The sequence below is a fragment of the Lygodium microphyllum genome, chromosome 12, assembly GCF_053477565.2.
Source record: "Lygodium microphyllum isolate KBCC chromosome 12, Lygodium_microphyllum_v1.1.10, whole genome shotgun sequence".
Taxonomy (NCBI): domain Eukaryota; kingdom Viridiplantae; phylum Streptophyta; class Polypodiopsida; order Schizaeales; family Lygodiaceae; genus Lygodium; species Lygodium microphyllum.
This window is the reverse complement of record NC_141146.1, coordinates 111303135-111319661: the sequence shown is the minus strand read 5'-3', so window position 1 is coordinate 111319661 and position 16527 is coordinate 111303135. Positions and strand designations below refer to the sequence as shown.

The 16527-nt window shown below is 41.6% G+C and overlaps 1 protein-coding gene across 1 annotated transcript; it reads right to left on the bottom strand.

Annotated features, from left to right (window-relative positions):
- Positions 1–1889: 1889 nt before the first annotated feature.
- LOC148028161 (putative pentatricopeptide repeat-containing protein At2g01510) lies at positions 1890–13795 on the bottom strand. Its single transcript, XM_087689927.1, has 5 exons — positions 13619–13795; positions 11234–11382; positions 10996–11116; positions 2219–2367; positions 1890–2097 (listed from the first exon to the last, which is right to left on the bottom strand). The coding sequence occupies exons 1-5, from the start codon at positions 13793–13795 to the stop codon at positions 1890–1892; spliced, it is 804 nt and encodes a 267-aa protein (XP_087546053.1).
- Positions 13796–16527: the final 2732 nt, after the last annotated feature.

Below are 16527 nucleotides of genomic sequence, written 5' to 3'. Positions count from 1 at the left end.
GGGTTTACCAACTAGGGTCTCTCAAGTCTGCCCTGCAATGGCACTTGTCCGGCCGTTCCCACTAGGATCGACCTGAAGTCCGGGTTCCTAGTAGTCGAGTCTTCCTAACAACCTTCTAGCGTTGTCGAAGGGTTTTCGAAAGCAAAGTCGCAACCACAGAGGACCTTGACTAATTTTAGGATAGAAGATCAATCAAGCGAGATCAAATTCAATTTGAAAGCTCAATTTTAGATAATTTGTGACATTCATTCAGCTACATCTGAATGGGAGCGTCTCCAATAAACAACTTGATGAAGATTCATGTCATATAATTAGCAACTCTCTTGAATAGATAAAATTTATGTAGTAGCCAACCAGATCTGGTGTAATTTTGCAAAGATATACACAACTCTTGCACAGTTAAAACTTTGTCACAGGTCTTCCAAAATACGTAGTTCTTCACCATATAGAATTGTGATAAGATCAAACTTGTGTAACATGCATTTTCATTGCCATGTTGATATTGTTTTAAACTGATTCAAAGGCATCTGATTCAGCTATAATGGCACTAGGTTTATAGATCATAATGCAGGATCTAAAAGTCTGAGTTCTCTGTTGCAGGTTGAAAGTTTCATAGGAATGTGGAGCTTGCAAGGTAAAGCTTTGATAGAGTTTTATAACTGGATTCAGTGTATGCTCTAGCATATGTGCTTAAGCCAACTATCTATAAGGATCTCCAAATGTGGGAAGGTTCTTTGAGAACAAAAGAACTGAAGGTAAAACTGTTGATGTTGAAATGCTGCATTTTGAGAGGCTTGAAGATTTTGTAGTAGCTGTAACTGTGACTGCTGCTGCAAACGTTGAAGATACTTCTACTTTTGATCTGGCATTATCTCTGTGCGTCCTAAAAATTGACCAGATTCTAGAGGTTGAAATGACATTGTTGAAGGGGTTCTCCACTGTCCTCTTGGGGTGAATAATCTAGTGCCAATAATTCCACTTTCTACAAAAGAACTTGCATCTTGATTTCCACTTGTTTCTGCAATCTTAGAGGCTGATTGCAACAGAACTCGATTTTGTGAACCAGATGAAGTGAACTGCTGTCCAAGCCCTCCACTACTTAGCCTTTCATCACCAACAATAACTAGCTTGAAGCTGCTTCCTGATCTGGATCCCAATTGTCCTGAACATATGAAGTCTGCAACTCAATTAGATCCTGTGGCACTGACCATTTTGGATTGGAATTTCATTCCCTTTTCTGTTGCACCTGTATCTTCCTTTCCATCAATAACTTTAGGATGAAGTGAGAGAGTAGATTCGTAATTTTTCAGGCGCAAATCAGTGAATTAGTTGCGGATTTCAAATCGTCACCGTGCTCGAGTATTGTGGCTTTCACAAGACGGGTATCAATCTGTGGAAACGCTGCACAAAGAAACTCCAAGGGAGACTTCGACAAATATACATCAGAGCATTCCATAACTTATGAGACTTGATAGCGCTGCCCTAGGAATAATCGAAGAGCTGAGCCAAAATCAATGGCGGTCATAAATCGCATTCAGGGAAGAAAAAGACTACCGAAAGTCGGAGCGCAAAAAAAACAGGTCCATTAGCAATGAGTCGGCAATGCTGTTTCCAGAAATAGATCTGCTACAAGTGGAATCTTCCCCCCAGAGCCATCACTAACACGAGTCTATCCAAATAAGTGGTAAGTGGATAGAAAAGCCCCTTCTTCCAAATTTTCCTGCGCCCCCCAGAGAAAGCTTCCCTTCCCCATCGACTAATGAAGCAGCCCCCAAATTAGCTTTTTGTTTTCCTTGCCGTTTACTATTCACAATCCTCTTCCGCTTAATAAAGCGGCTGGCTTTTCTTTCAGCCATTGAGTGATGCATGTCAAAACTACTGCTGCAGCTCTATCTGGTATTGCTGCTATTCGACTCTGCACCGAACAGAGCCATCCACATTTCCAAAATCGGCTCCTTCAAGATTATGCTTATTGCCTTGTCAAACTGCCCTGCACGGCTGAGAAGATCAACCATGCAAATGTGGTGCTCTTTTGTCGGGATGATGCCATACACAGCACTCATAGTATCAAAGTACATAAGCCCTCCTCCACTCGCCCTGCAAGACTGCAAGGAGTGTAAGCATAACAACAAATGTGACACTGTTTGGCTCTACATGTTCTACCAACATTTTCCAGAATGAGTTGACAACCCTTTCAACATTGCCAAGGTCAGCATACCCAGAGATTAGGGCATTCCAAGAGACAACATTTGGTACTTCTAGCTTATCAAACACTTCTTCTGCTTTTGCGAATGCACCACACTTAGCATACATGCTCACCAATCCATTGCCTAGCACAATATCATGAGTTTCCATTAGCCCCAGCCTCTGGATCTCAACATGTCAAACAAGTTCCAAAACAGTGTGAACCTTTAGTACCCTTCGCTTAATTTCCATAGCAATGATACCGAAAAGAAGTATTTGTACGGCTGTGCTAGTGGCATACCAAAAAGATCCACTTATTCCATATGTAAAAGTCTTATTTGCTGACTGTAATATAGTTAAAACCCATATCCAATGGCTGACAACATCTGGACAGATACCCTCTAATTACATGTGATGATAAGAAGCAAGTGCCTTGACAAATGGTCCATGTTTAGCATAACCTTTTTGGTGGATTCCACATCTCGGATGCGCAGCAGTTCGACATCCACCCCCTCTAATCCTGCACATCCTCCGGATGGGCCAACTATCCATGATCGTTATCATCAAGATCCACAAACAGATCAATCTCATCATTATGCATTTCCGGTATATCAACAAGATTATCCGTCATATCATCTGTCTCTTCCATTGGAGTTTCTTCTCGTTGCTCTTCTCTTGAAAATTCTTCCAATGCATAATCTTCATCATCTCTTTTCTTGAAAATCTCGATTCTTTTTCCAGCAATAGGCTCTCTAAGCACTGTCCCATCCAATTCTGTCAACTCATATGTTGCATTATCAAAAACATGTCTGACTATGTACGGCCCAAACCATCTTTTCACCATCTTCCGAAGTGCAGTATGCTGATTTTCAAGGCTGCTATCAAATACTAATACCCAATCTCCCTCTTCTATTGCTCTAGGCTGCAAGCGATGCCTGTTGTCAAACCTGTCCTTATTTCTTAGTCTAGCAACCTTCAACCTGTCAATAGCTAGCTGAATATCCTCTGGTCTTCTCTCCAACTGTCAAATCTGAAGAGCTAAGAGCTCCTCTCTCGTCAAATCCTCCTGCCAAGGTAAAACTGACCAAGTCAAAGCACAAGTCTCAGTCGGCATAACAAGTTTCTGACCATACATCAACTCTGCAGGCATATATCCTGTGGTAACACTGTGAGTCGTACGATCAGCCCACAAAGCAAATGGTAGAAGTCTCGGCCATTCTCTAATCTGTCCTCTACATGCTTTGGCTAATGCTTTCACTATCGGCGGATGCCCTCTTTCACTCTTCCCATTTCCCTCTGGATTATATGCTGTAGTTAGAGCCAACTTGATTCCTAGCTGAGAGAAAAACTCCCTAGCTTCATCTGCATCCAATTCACTGCGATCCGCAGTGATCTTACCCACACAGCCATACTTGCAGAAAATTTCTTCCAATAAGAACTTACACACTGCACTAGTGGTCTTCGTTCTCAAAGATCTGCCCTTAACATGATTGGTAAGATCCTCTCTAGCCAAAACAATATACCTCATCTGCCATAGACCCATAGGCATAGTAACCAAATCAACTACCCACTTATAATGAATACATAGCGGATAGGTCGGATGAAGCTCATCTCAATGACACACTATCGAATACATCTGGCAGTCTCTGCAAGTCTCAACAAAGTGAGAAACATCTCTATACATGCCTTTCCACCAATATTTCTCCTTGATTTTCTCATAAGTAGCCCACACTCCTCTATGACCAGCCCAAGGACTCTCATGAAACTCCCTCATCACCTGTAACTGTGTCTCTCTATCGCAGACAACCCGCAAAGGTAATCCGCCTCTTTTCTTCGGATGCTTCCAAAGAAATCCATCCTTGAGAAAATAACCATAGGCTTTCCTTCTGATCTTCTTGAACTCTTCATCTGTCCATTCATCTCTTTTTCTTAGTGTACTAAGGTACTTGCCAATTTGCAACCAATCTCCAACATAGAGTTCTTCTACGAAAGCCACAAAATCATAGACATGACAAACATGATAAACCATAGTGGCTGAAATTTTTGCATCATCCTCTTCTGCAAGTAGAGTCTCCTCATCATCATATCTGGCTCTAGACAGCATATCTACCACTAGATTATCCTTCCCTGCTATGTGTTTAAATTCCGGATTTAATGACTTGATGTATGCAATCCATCTCAGCATAGCTATATCCGGAGTAGAGCAACTCGTAATCATACCAATCAATGGTAAGCAATCTGTCTCTACCACAACTGAAGCTCCAATAAAGTACTCCTTGTCACATTTGAGAGCCGTAACAATCCCCAATAACTCCCTCTTGATTTGCGGATATCTCCTCTGTCTCTTGTTTAGGACTTTCGCCCCAAACCGAATAGCATACCTATTTCCATCTGCATCATCTTGACCCACAGCCCAACCTATGCCAATTGGACTAGTGTCAACTGTCAATACAATAGGCTTTCCACAATTATAATCCACTTTCTTGAGAGTAGGAGCATTCTGCAATCTCTAGTGTGGCTCTCATCCCAATAGAATTTCTGCCCCTTTCGAAGCAGCTGATATAAACAATCTGCTATGTGTGCAAAATGAGGTATCCAAATCATATAAAATACACAAGCTCCAATGAATCTCCGTACCTCTGAAGTGGTAGAACAATACTCCGCAATCTTGCCTATAGCATTCACCTTATTAGGTGAGGGTTTCTTGCCATAATATCCACACATATGTCCAACAATGACAACCTCATTCACTCCAAAAACAGATTTTTGCCCTGAAAGTGTCAAGTTTACTTCTTCTAACTTGGCCAAAATCTTCTCACATGCTGAAATATGATCAACCACAAAGTATCTGCATCCCTGATCATTTAGACTCTCATTTTTCTCTTCTTCTGCACACCCCTTAATGGGCACATCATCCAAGAAAGGCATAGTAAGCTGAGGTATGTGATCTCGAAGGACCTTATGCATGGCATTCATCATATGCGCAACATAATTAGTGGCACCTTGAGGCAAGGTACACATCCTGACAAGCCCAATAGGAGTTCTCATGGTGGTTATGTCCCTGCTTTCCAAAGCCAGCTGAAACTGATCATATCCCGAATACAAATCACCTAAAGAATAGATGGCACGTCCAACAAATGCTTCTGCAAAATCATCCACAACTGGACCTATACCACACTCCTGATAGTAACTCTATTCACACTGGCTGCATGTCCTGAATAAATCGGAGAGTACCATTCTTCTTTGGAACCGTAAACCACCTGTTTGAGTATGGTGCAAATGAAGGCTCAAGAATTCCCATCCTGATTTTCTCATTCAATAAATCAATAAGCTTTGGTAGGTGTGCTTTAGGCATTGGAATAGGTCGGAGATTCCATGGAATATGAGGAATAGTAAAAATGACCATAGGAGCAACAATATCTGGATTCACACATCCAATCTCATGCGGGAAAAAAGCAAATCCCCTTCCATGTCGCTCAAGCATCTCCTGAAAGCATTGCTTCTCTATGGGTAACAAAAAATCACAATTTCCAATTTTCAATTCAGCAAGAGTCTCTGCTGAAAATTTATGACCAATATGCTCCGGATTCCTCAAAATTGGCTGTTTAGCAGCCCTCTCTATTTGCTGATCACTGTCAGGTGGAAGCGGTACAGCTACCGGCTTCACCTTCTTATCCACAGTTTTGTATTTCATGTCAACCCTGGCTTCATTATGCTCTTTTGCATTACTCAAATCTTGCTGTAAATCAGCAATTCTGCACTCCAATGGCTGAATATCCTCAGCCCTCTGCTCTATGGACTGCATAGAAACAGCCCTAAACTCTGGATGCTGAAATATTTCAGCAGTAAACTCTGTTGGCTGAAAGTTTTCAGTCTTCTGTGTCTCTGAAAGCTGATCATAACCAGCTGGAAACTCTGTTTGCTGAATTTCTTCAGCACTCAACACTTTTTGCTAAGCCACCTCAGCCACTGACTCAATCTGTGACACAAAATCTGCAATTTCATGAAACATGTCCAGGGATTGCACTAATACATTACTGTGACAATTCTGCATATCAGTTTTCAGCATATCTTCCATCTCTTCCATCGTATCTGCACAAATCCTACTGTCATACATCCCATCTATGTGCTCATCATCCTCTAAAATTCCTGCATTTTTCAAAAATTTCTCCTTCCTGCATATGTACTGCCTGGTAGCTCTAGGCAACCTAGAAATCTTCTGATAGCTCATCGAACTGTTTGTTGAAATCCCAACAAAACCGGAGGAGAAAACACTGCTGCCAGGAGGCGAGAACTCCAATCTCCTCTGCTCTATACCACCGTCGTCTCGCGAAACGGTGGTACCTAATGAAAACCCGAATCCCTCACAGTGGGCAAAGGTGCATCTCTGAGAATATCCCTGTTTCTAACATGGTTCACACACACAGTCATAAACTGAACTGCTCTCATGCCATCTTTACTGCGAATCCGTGCATAAGCAGATCCATCATCCATTACCTTTGTTTCCATGCACATCTCTGTGATGAATGGCTGTCCAAGAATTATAGGATAAGAGCATGAATCCTGCACAAAGAAATGAAAATCCTCCTCTACATCACCAATAGAAACCCTGACACTGGGACAAGCAGCATACAAATCACATACAGTGTTATTGGCGGCTCTCATATGCCACCCATGCTCTACATCCATAGGCCATCTGTTACTCTCATAAACTCCACGAACTATGAGATTAATCTCTGAATCATGATCCACCAAAGCAACATAAGGCACCTGTTTCTCTCCAATCTTTACCATCGTCTCTGTAGTTGCCCTTGCCCAATGACTCCGCGAAAAGTGACTACGCGGTATCAAGACAGGCTCATCAGTTTCAGCATAATGCATAGGCTGAACCCTCTTCTCTACCTGCTCTCAACCATAACCTCATCCTCATCCTCATCCAACTCCCCAATCAAAACTCCCTGTGTATCAGTGGTAGGCAATGCATGTCTTTTCCTCTTCAGGACCTCCTGAAACTGATCCTGAAACTCTCTTTTCGAGATGCCCAAAACCTCAGAAATAGTGAAAATCACCTCACATCCAAGTATCTTGTCATTAAAGATTTTCTTCATGTCTATAGATGTCTCAATATCGGACATCAATCTAAACCCTGGCTGGTTTCTCTCTCTAGGCTCTTGCCTCTTTTCTCTCTTTTGAGCATCTTCCATCTGTCGTTCTGGCCCTGGTCTCAAAGACGGTCCTGCAGTAGGTGGAGTAACAAACTCACCCCCTCTAGTCTTCTTAGCTGCACTTGGATTTTCTTCATCCCTCTTATGCTTCTCCTCAACAAGTACATCTGCTCCATGAGACTTAGCCAAATAAGCATAAATAGAGTACCTGTCAACAGGCGAATCCCAACCTGTCTCTGATCTAATGCTAGAGCCTGCACTAGTCAAAACAGTTTGCTGAATTTTTCCCTTGTTTGCAGTCTCCATAGCATAAGTCCATAGTGCTGACTGAGTCTCTGATCCCTTCTCAATCTGGACTCCATATGCAGAAGCATCACCTCTAGCGGTCACATAAGAAGTACGCGCAGCCATGTCATCCACTAACTTCTTCATTCCACCTTTACCAAAGTTGGTAGCAAGTGGAGCTCCTGTCTCAGTCAACCAAATCTTACCATCTTGTTCCCAATATACCAAATTCTTCCTCCTTGCATCCTGAAAAGATTCACAATCCCTGCAATGCTGATGGTCCGTACTATCGCACCAAATACATCTCCTATCTCTCCTAGGTGTAATAGGAGCACTAGAAGAAGTAGTAGGCGCAGTCGAAGCAAACTGCTCTTTCAATTTTCCCATCAACTCCGCTTTAACTGACTCCAGTGTCAAATCTGTTATACCTTTGATTATGTCATCAAGAGAGGTAGGCATCGATGAAGCAGATGGTTTTGGAGCAGAAGGTGTAGGCATCGGTCGTGGAACAGGAGGAATAGGTGGAGTGGAAACAGTAGGCACTGGCATAGGCCAAGAAACTGGCTGAGGAGGAGAAGAAATAACAGGGATAGAAGTAGGCATAGGAGTAGATGATGGTGTCGGTGTCATGGAACCATTCTGTAGGCGAGTCTTCCATATCCTCCTCTTGGTCAAAGTCAAGACTGGATCTTGGGCATCTTGCCAATCCATTTTAAGACCCATAGGCTTCGTACGATCCTCAAGAAGCTCACCCAACTCTTCCTGAAGAGCAGGATCTGCAGCTTGCAAGAAAAGCTCAACTTTTTCAACATCCAATGCTCTTTGTTCAATGGCATCAAGCTGACTATACCTCTCTTCAAATTCCTGAATCAACTCTGAAGCAGCTAGACCTTTGTTTGGCATGTAGACCCACTCTCAGAATGACCGCCGAGTAGCCATACCAAAGTCCTCAAGGAAATATTCTTCTTTCAGGGCCTTCTTAAAATCTTGCCAATGTGTATTTTGAATAAAAAGATTAGTCACTTTTGCCCTCAAAGCGGGTGTGACAAGACGAAGGAAGTACTTACTCATAAGTCCAGCTAGCACTCCAAAAAAACCCATCTTGATCTCATATGTCTTCAAATATGCTGAAACATTACGGCCATCAAATAGTTTCTTCTCATTCTCAACTGCTTCAATAGCCTTAGTCGCGCTGTTTGCATTCTCCTGCTCCGAATAGAGTTGCCTTTGTTGAGACAACTGCTGTTGATGCAATTGTTGCTACTGCTGCTGCATATACAATTGTGTCAGCTGATTTTGGAGCTGCATATACATGGACATATTCTGCAAAATCTGCTTTAGATCCTCTGCTGAAGTACTTGACGCAGCAGTCATTGATGGAGCTGAAGTAGAGGACGCAGCTGGAATCGTGGAAGAGGCTGAAATAGAGGCTGAAGTATCTCCCATCCTGAAATTTCTGCGACGTTTTCACGTCGGGTTCACCAAAGATGTCGAAGGGTTTTCGAAAGCAAAGTCGCGACCACAGAGGACCTTGACTAATTTCAGGATAGAAGATCAATCAAGCAAGATCAGATTCAATTTGAAAGCTCAATTTTAGATAATTTTTGACATTCATTCAGCTACATCTGAATGGGAGCATCTCCAATAAACAACTTGATGAAGACTCATGTCATATAATTAGCAACTCTCTTGAATAGATAAAATTTATGTAGCAGCCAACCAGATTTGGTGTAATTTTGCAAAGATATACACAGCTCTTGCACAGTTAAAACTCTGTCACAGGTCTTCCAAAATATGTAATTCTTCACCATATAGAATTGTGATAAGATCAAACTTGTGTAACATGCATTTTCATTGCCATGTTGATATTGTTTTAAACTGATTCAAAGGCATATGATTCAGTTATAATGGCACTAGGTTTACAGATCATAATGCAGAATCTAAAAGTCTGAGTTCTCTGTTGCAGGTTGAAAGTTTCATAGGAATGTGGAGCTTGCAAGGTAAAGCTTTGATAGATTTTATAACTGGATTCAGTGTATGCTCTAGCATATGTGCTTAAGCCAACTATCTATAAGGATCTCCAAATGTGGGAAGGTTCTTTGAGAACAAAAGAATTGAAGATAAAACTGTTGATGTTGAAATGCTGCATTTTGAGAGGCTTGAAGATTTTGTAGTAGCTGTAACTGTGACTGCTACTGCAAACGTTGAAGATACTTCTACTTTTGATCTGGCATTATCTCTATGCGTCCTAAAAATTGACCAGATTCTAGAGGTTGAAATCACATTGCTGAAGGGGTTCTCCACTGTCCTCTTGGGGTGAATAATCTAGTGCCAATAATTCCACTTTCTGCAAAAGAACTTGCATCTTGATTTCCACTTGTTTCTGCAATCTTAGAGGCTGATTGCAACAGAACTCGATTCTATGAACCGGATGAAGTGAACTACTATCCAAGCCCTCCACTACTTAGCCTTTCATCACCAACAATAACTAGCTTGAAGCTGCTTGATCTGGATCCCAATTTTCCTGAACATATGAAGTCTGCAACTCAATTAGATCCTGTGGCACTGACCATTTTGGATTGGAATTTCATTCCCTTTTCTGTTGCACCTGTATCTTCCTTTCCATCAATAACTTTAGGACGAAGTGAGAGAGTAGATTCGTAATTTTTCAGGCGCAAATCAGTGAATTAGTTGCGGATTTCAAATCGTCACCGTGCTCGAGTATTGTGGCTTTCACAAGACGGGTATCAATCTGGCTTTCACAAGATGGGTATCAATCTGTGGAAACGTTGCACAAAGAAACTCCAAGGGAGACTTCAACAAATATACATCAGAGCATTCCATAACTTATGAGACTTGATAGTGCTGCCCTGAGAATAATCGAAGAGCTGAGCCAAAATCAATGGCGGTCATAAATCGCATTCAGGGAAGAAAAGACTACCGAAAGTCGGAGCGCAAAAAAAACAGGTCCATTAGCAATGAGTCGGCAATGCTGTTTCCAGAAATAGATCTGCTACAAGTGGAATCTTCCCCCCAGAGCCATCACTAACGAGTCTGTCCAAATAAGTGGTAACTGGATAGAAAAGCCCCTTCTTCCGAATTTTCCTGCGCCCCCCAGAGAAAGCTTCCCTTCCCCATCGACTAATGAAGCAGCCCCCAAATTAGCTTTTTGTTTTCCTTGCCGTTTACTATTCACAATCCTCTTCTGCTTAATAAAGCGGCTGGCTTTTCTTTCAGCCATTGAGTGATGCATGTCAAAACTACTGCTGCAGCTCTATCTGGTATTGCTGCTATTCGACTCTACACCGAACAGAGCCATCCACATTTCCAAAATCGGTTCCTTCAAGATTATGCTTATTGCCTTGTCAAACTGCCCTGCACGGCTGAGAAGATCAACCATGCAAATGTGGTGCTCTTTTGTCGGGATGATGCCATACACAGCACTCATAGTATCAAAGTACATAAGCCCTCCTCCACTCGCCCTGCAAGACTACAAGCAGTAAGCATAACAACAAATGTGACACTGTTTGGCTCTATGTTCTACCAACATTTTCCAGAATGAGTTGACAACCCTTTCAGCATTGCCAAGGTCAGCATACCCAGAGATTAGGGCATTCCAAGAGACAACATTTAGTACTTCTAGCTTATCAAACACTTCTTCTGCTTTTGCGAATGCACCACACTTAGCATACATGCTCACCAATCCATTTCCTAGCACAATATCATGAGTTTCCATTAGCCCCAGCCTCTGGATCTCAGCATGTCAAACAAGTTCCAAAACAGTGTGAACCTTTAGTACCCTTCGCTTAATTTCCATAGCAATGATACCGAAAAGAAGTATTTGTATGGCTGAGCTAGTGGCATACCAAAAAGATCCACTTATTCCATATGTAAAAGTCTTATTTGCTGACTGTAATATAGTTAAAACCCATATCCAATGGCTGACAACATCTGGACAGACACCCTCTAATTACATGTGATGATAAGAAGCAAGTGCCTTGACAAATGGTCCATGTTCAACATAACCTTTTTGGTGGATTCCACATCTCGGATGCGCAGCAGTTTGACAGCATCACGCTCCACTTTGCGTGGATACAACATAACCCAGGTTGACTCATACCGCACTTGGTTCAAAGAGAATGGGAAACAAGAGGGATGCATCGCTCGACCTCTCTGTTCGTAGGGCATAGTCCCATTCCGGTCCCCTAAAACGGTATGAATCAGGGTTCTAACCAACATTGTCTAAGGTCATCATCTGACCTTCCCTAACATTCCTTGCTAACATTTCCTTTTGAGGAAAGCTCTCGGCTAACCAAGACCACCCTTCCGTAGGATAGACTCATTGGTCACATCCACCACGCTTCCCTCGGGGGTTGTTTTAGTTATCTAAATACCTACCACGTTATGTTTGACACATAAAAGCAACTTCCTTAATTAACCCGTTAGTCACAGGTTCCTTTACGGAATTTAGGACAGTGACACAAAGACAAGATAAAACAAGATCAAACACTTCCTTAATTTATCTTAAGATTAATATTTGTCTCCTGCCCATACAGGAGAATTAAGTGTTCATTTCTACCTCTGCAGAAAAATCCTTCCGTTTCCCGGCAATAAAACTCGAAGGTTTATCCTCCCAAGATTTCGCCTTGTAACTAGTATCAAGGCCTCGAGATCCCATCTCGAGTCACGTAGAACACTTGTGTAGGGCCCAAAGGCATTGGGATTTACAGCCAGAGCCCCCACTGGCACCCAAGCATCCTCCTACTCCAAGTAATTTCCACGAAGAGACCTCTCACAGCGGGTTCAGTCCACATTCCCTGCGCGGATTCATAACCCCCTTGGTTAGGGTTTGACAGCTCGCGGGGGGTAGCTAGTGCCATCCTTCCTTAATTATTCCTTTAGGGAATCAATCACAGCTGAAGCACCCATCTTACAAACAATTACTAAGGAAAACATCCCTTTCATTTCCAATCAAGAAATATCATTTTCTACATCAAGCAATCACTTTGCTTATAAACCACTTGTCCTTAGTAGGATCTCCTCTTACCAAGGCAACCAGTCAATTCTCTTCGAAACATCCAAGCATAAGCCTTGATCAACATTCCATTTAGAGTCAGCTTACTAGCCTAGCTTAAGCCTGGAGAGTATCTACTTCCAATAATCCAAGACAAGATCATTAAGAACAACTCACAGCATGTGTATTTAGTCACTCAACTTCTTTCGAATCTTTCTTTCCCTTGGGTTTTACCCTAGGGTTCCAAGTTGTGAATCCTCGATTCTTTGCACGTCTTTTAACATACTTGGTAATATTTAAAGCACATTAAATATATTGCATGACTTGTCATACATTCTTTCTATCCTCCCTTAGTGCGATGCTATGCAGAATTTTCTAATCAAACTTATCTCGCATGCACATGGCGCGTTTAATATATTAGTACAGCCTAAACAATCTTTAATTCTCTTCATATCTGGCAATGAGTACTTGTTCCTAAAGTGTGGGGTCTCATGTGACTTGAGTATATAAAAGTTTAAACTCAATTCACTTATCACCACTATGCTCTAACATAGGTAAAAGATAATCATATAATGCATAAAAATCTTTCCTTGTAAGCGATCCATGAAAGCCTAAGAACCTGTTAGTATTCTAAATGCAATTTTACCCTAATATTTCATGCGGTCTCGAAACATAAACATTGGCTATCATAGGTTAAGACAACCTATTCGTGGTATGCAAGATCAAGACTATCTTCCACGTGGAATGCAAGATAGATGACAAGTCCTCTATGCTTCTGTGCAATTGCATCCTATGAATGGAAGCTAACATTTCAATTTATTTTAATCACAGAAGTGAACCATGAATTATACTTAACAAATTGTGCACTAAACTAAGTGAAATTTTATCATTTTATGTGATATATTATGAAAACCTTATCATTTCATGTGGCGGAATGAAATCAATAGTTCTTCCCTAGGCCAAGGAGAACCTGGTTCCGCGAGATGGGGTCTGGAGTTGTGCTAATTCCTGCACTGGTATCCGGTGCTCCATTAATGGCCGCAATTCCAACGGCTCCAACTGCGCCATGAATTCCATATGTACTTGTCCCTTGAGCAACTAGGGTAGCTCCCGCGGTCTTCACTCCTTCTTTGTGCTTGGGGGCCATGGTAAGTAGCTAGCCAAAAACTCTCACTCTTCTTCCTTTCTCTTCTTTCTCTTCTCCTCCTCTTCTCTCTCTTCTCTCTCACCCTTCTTCTTCTCCTCCTCTCCTTCTCTTCCTTCTCTTCTCCTCCTCTTTTCTCTCTTCTCTCTCACCCTTCTTCTTCTCCTTCTCTCCTTCTCCTTCTGTCACTCTTCTTCCCTTCTCTTCCTTCTCTTCTCCTCCTCTTCTCACTCTTCTCTCTCTCCCTTCCTCTTTCCTTCTCTTCCTTCTCTTCTCCTCCTCTTCTCTCTCACCCTTCTTCTTCTCCTTCTCTTCCTTCTCTTCTCCTCTTCCTCTTATTCTCCTCTTCCCCTTATTTCTCATCTCTTCCCCTTAATTCTCTTCTTTTCCCCTTAATTCTTTTCTCTTCCCCTTAATTCTCTTATTTCTCCTCCTTCACGCAGATCACGGGGGGCCACCGTTATCACCAGCAGGGGGTTCGTTGTAACCAACGATCTAAAGGGGAGGGGGAGCTTCTTTCTACCGACGGGGGGGAGGAGGGCTCTAACAGTTTGTCGTAACGCAGAGGGGGGGTGCGACTGCACACCAGCACGGGGCGGGGGGGGGGGGAGATTCGTTTTTGCAGCGACACGGGCACTGCTGCCCAGTCAAAGGAGGCCGCCGATCTTCAACGGAGGGGGGGAAGGGAAAGGTTTATAGGTGGGGGGGAGGGGAGGTGGCACGGCAGTGCCACCCGCCAGCTGGGGGGACTGCATGCCACCCACTGCTTGCTACTTCCACTCTCTCTCTCTCTCTCCCTGCCATGCAGTCAGCAGGGGGAGAGAGATGGGGGTAAATTTTTTTAAAAAAAAATTGAAAATTTTTGTCCTAGGGCGGGTCCTATGGGGAATGCGGGACATTACAAGAAAATTGGAACCACAAACCAATGGAAAAATTTTTCCTAGACTAATGGACAATAGCATGCTTCTTGATGTTGATGATGATGGTACTCTTCATGCATGGGATGAAAGACCATGGCTGACAGAGATCACTACACCAATTTGTGAAGGCCCTAATACCAGTGTTGAGACCTATAAACTATCAAATTAAGTAGCATATAATGTGTAACCAAGAACAAGGAAGAAGTCTAAAATTTTGGGATATCCTTCTAATTAGTAATATGCATGAAGCACTTACATATTGAATTGACAAAAGTTGCAATAATTGTATTGATTTATTATGTAAATCTAGAAGTTGATCAAAATTGAGCATGATCCTATGCAATTTGTAATGATAGCATAGGCTCCCATGGAAAAATAGCAAAGGTTCTAGTTCACCATAGGAAAAGAATGCAATAAGACATGACTAGTCTTGAGGCCAAAAAGATGGGTTGGATGCCCAAGAGGGATGGAAAACTTCTAACCCTAAAAATGTTTATAAAAAGGGTGAGAATGAATAGAACAAGCTATTCGTGTGTATGCAATCTTTGTACACTTGCCTTCTTACTTTATTGTGAGAGAGGGTGAGAGCAAGAGATTGAGAGCTAGAGAGTGACAGAATGAGGGTGAGGGACTAAGAGGGTGAAGTTCTTCTCATCTTCTCTCCAAGCACTCTCTCTCTGCCATGCCCATGCTTCTCTTTCCTATGTGGAAATTGTAGAGGGTTGAGACTCGAAGGAGCACTTGTATCATGGAGGTGTGCAAAGCATATCCTTCATGGGATTGAATGAAGGCCATGCCACTCACACTGCAAATGAATGTTTGCATTTGTGTGTTAGAGACTATGTGAGAGGTAGTCATTGATTCTAATGCATCAACGAAGCTGCTAAAGGAATAAGAGTGTGTCTAATGTGAATGTCCCAATATGTTGAGCTCATGTAGCACAACATTTTGGTTCTGTTATCGAGACCAAGGATACGTTGACCACACAATCACTCCTATGTTGCATGTGTGAAATAGGAGGGATGTAAAACTGCCAACTCTAAAACACAAGTGTTTAGTTAGGGTTTTATGTTCTTTAATAAAGGGATTAAAGCTTGTTGGTCGGAAGATTGTAAAATTTTCTTGATTAAAAATCATTCACTTTACTCTTTTATTTTATTTTATTTATAATTTTTAATTTAAAAATAATAAATTTGAAATAGTTTTGGATTTATTCATGGTTGTCGTTTAGGGGATGTACCTTATAGAACATGTAAGATACCACGTGCATTCAAAAGAAAGAGTATTTTAATTAATAATATTTACAAAATTTTATTTATAAAATAAAGCTTTAAATTAAAATTGGAAAAAATTCACAATTTTAGTAAATAAAAGTGGTCATTTTATACCCTTATAGCATGTAAAAAAATGTTTTTTCTTAATGCCCTTTGAACTCGCATTACATAGATGATTTCTTATAGGTGCACCCTCAGAGGGTTGTTTACTGGGTTTGGAAAATCATGGTATTTTCTAAAATCTTATTAGTGGTTAAGAATAGAGGAAGAAGTAGAACAAAAAAGAAAGAAAGAGAAGGATAAGAAAAAGAAGAAGAGGAAGAAAAAGGAAAAAGAGAAGAAAAAGATGGAGACTTTAACATTAGGAAAAATATGAACTGAGAATCGGGCCTTTTAGTCCCCCCTCCCTCCTTAAAACAAGGAAAAGAGGAGAGAAAAATAGTACTCTCTCTACTCTTGCAATCTCATTTTTTCTTTTTTATATTATCTACAAAGGATTTTCTTAGATGCCTTTTCTCTCCTCATTCAAGAACCCTTTTTT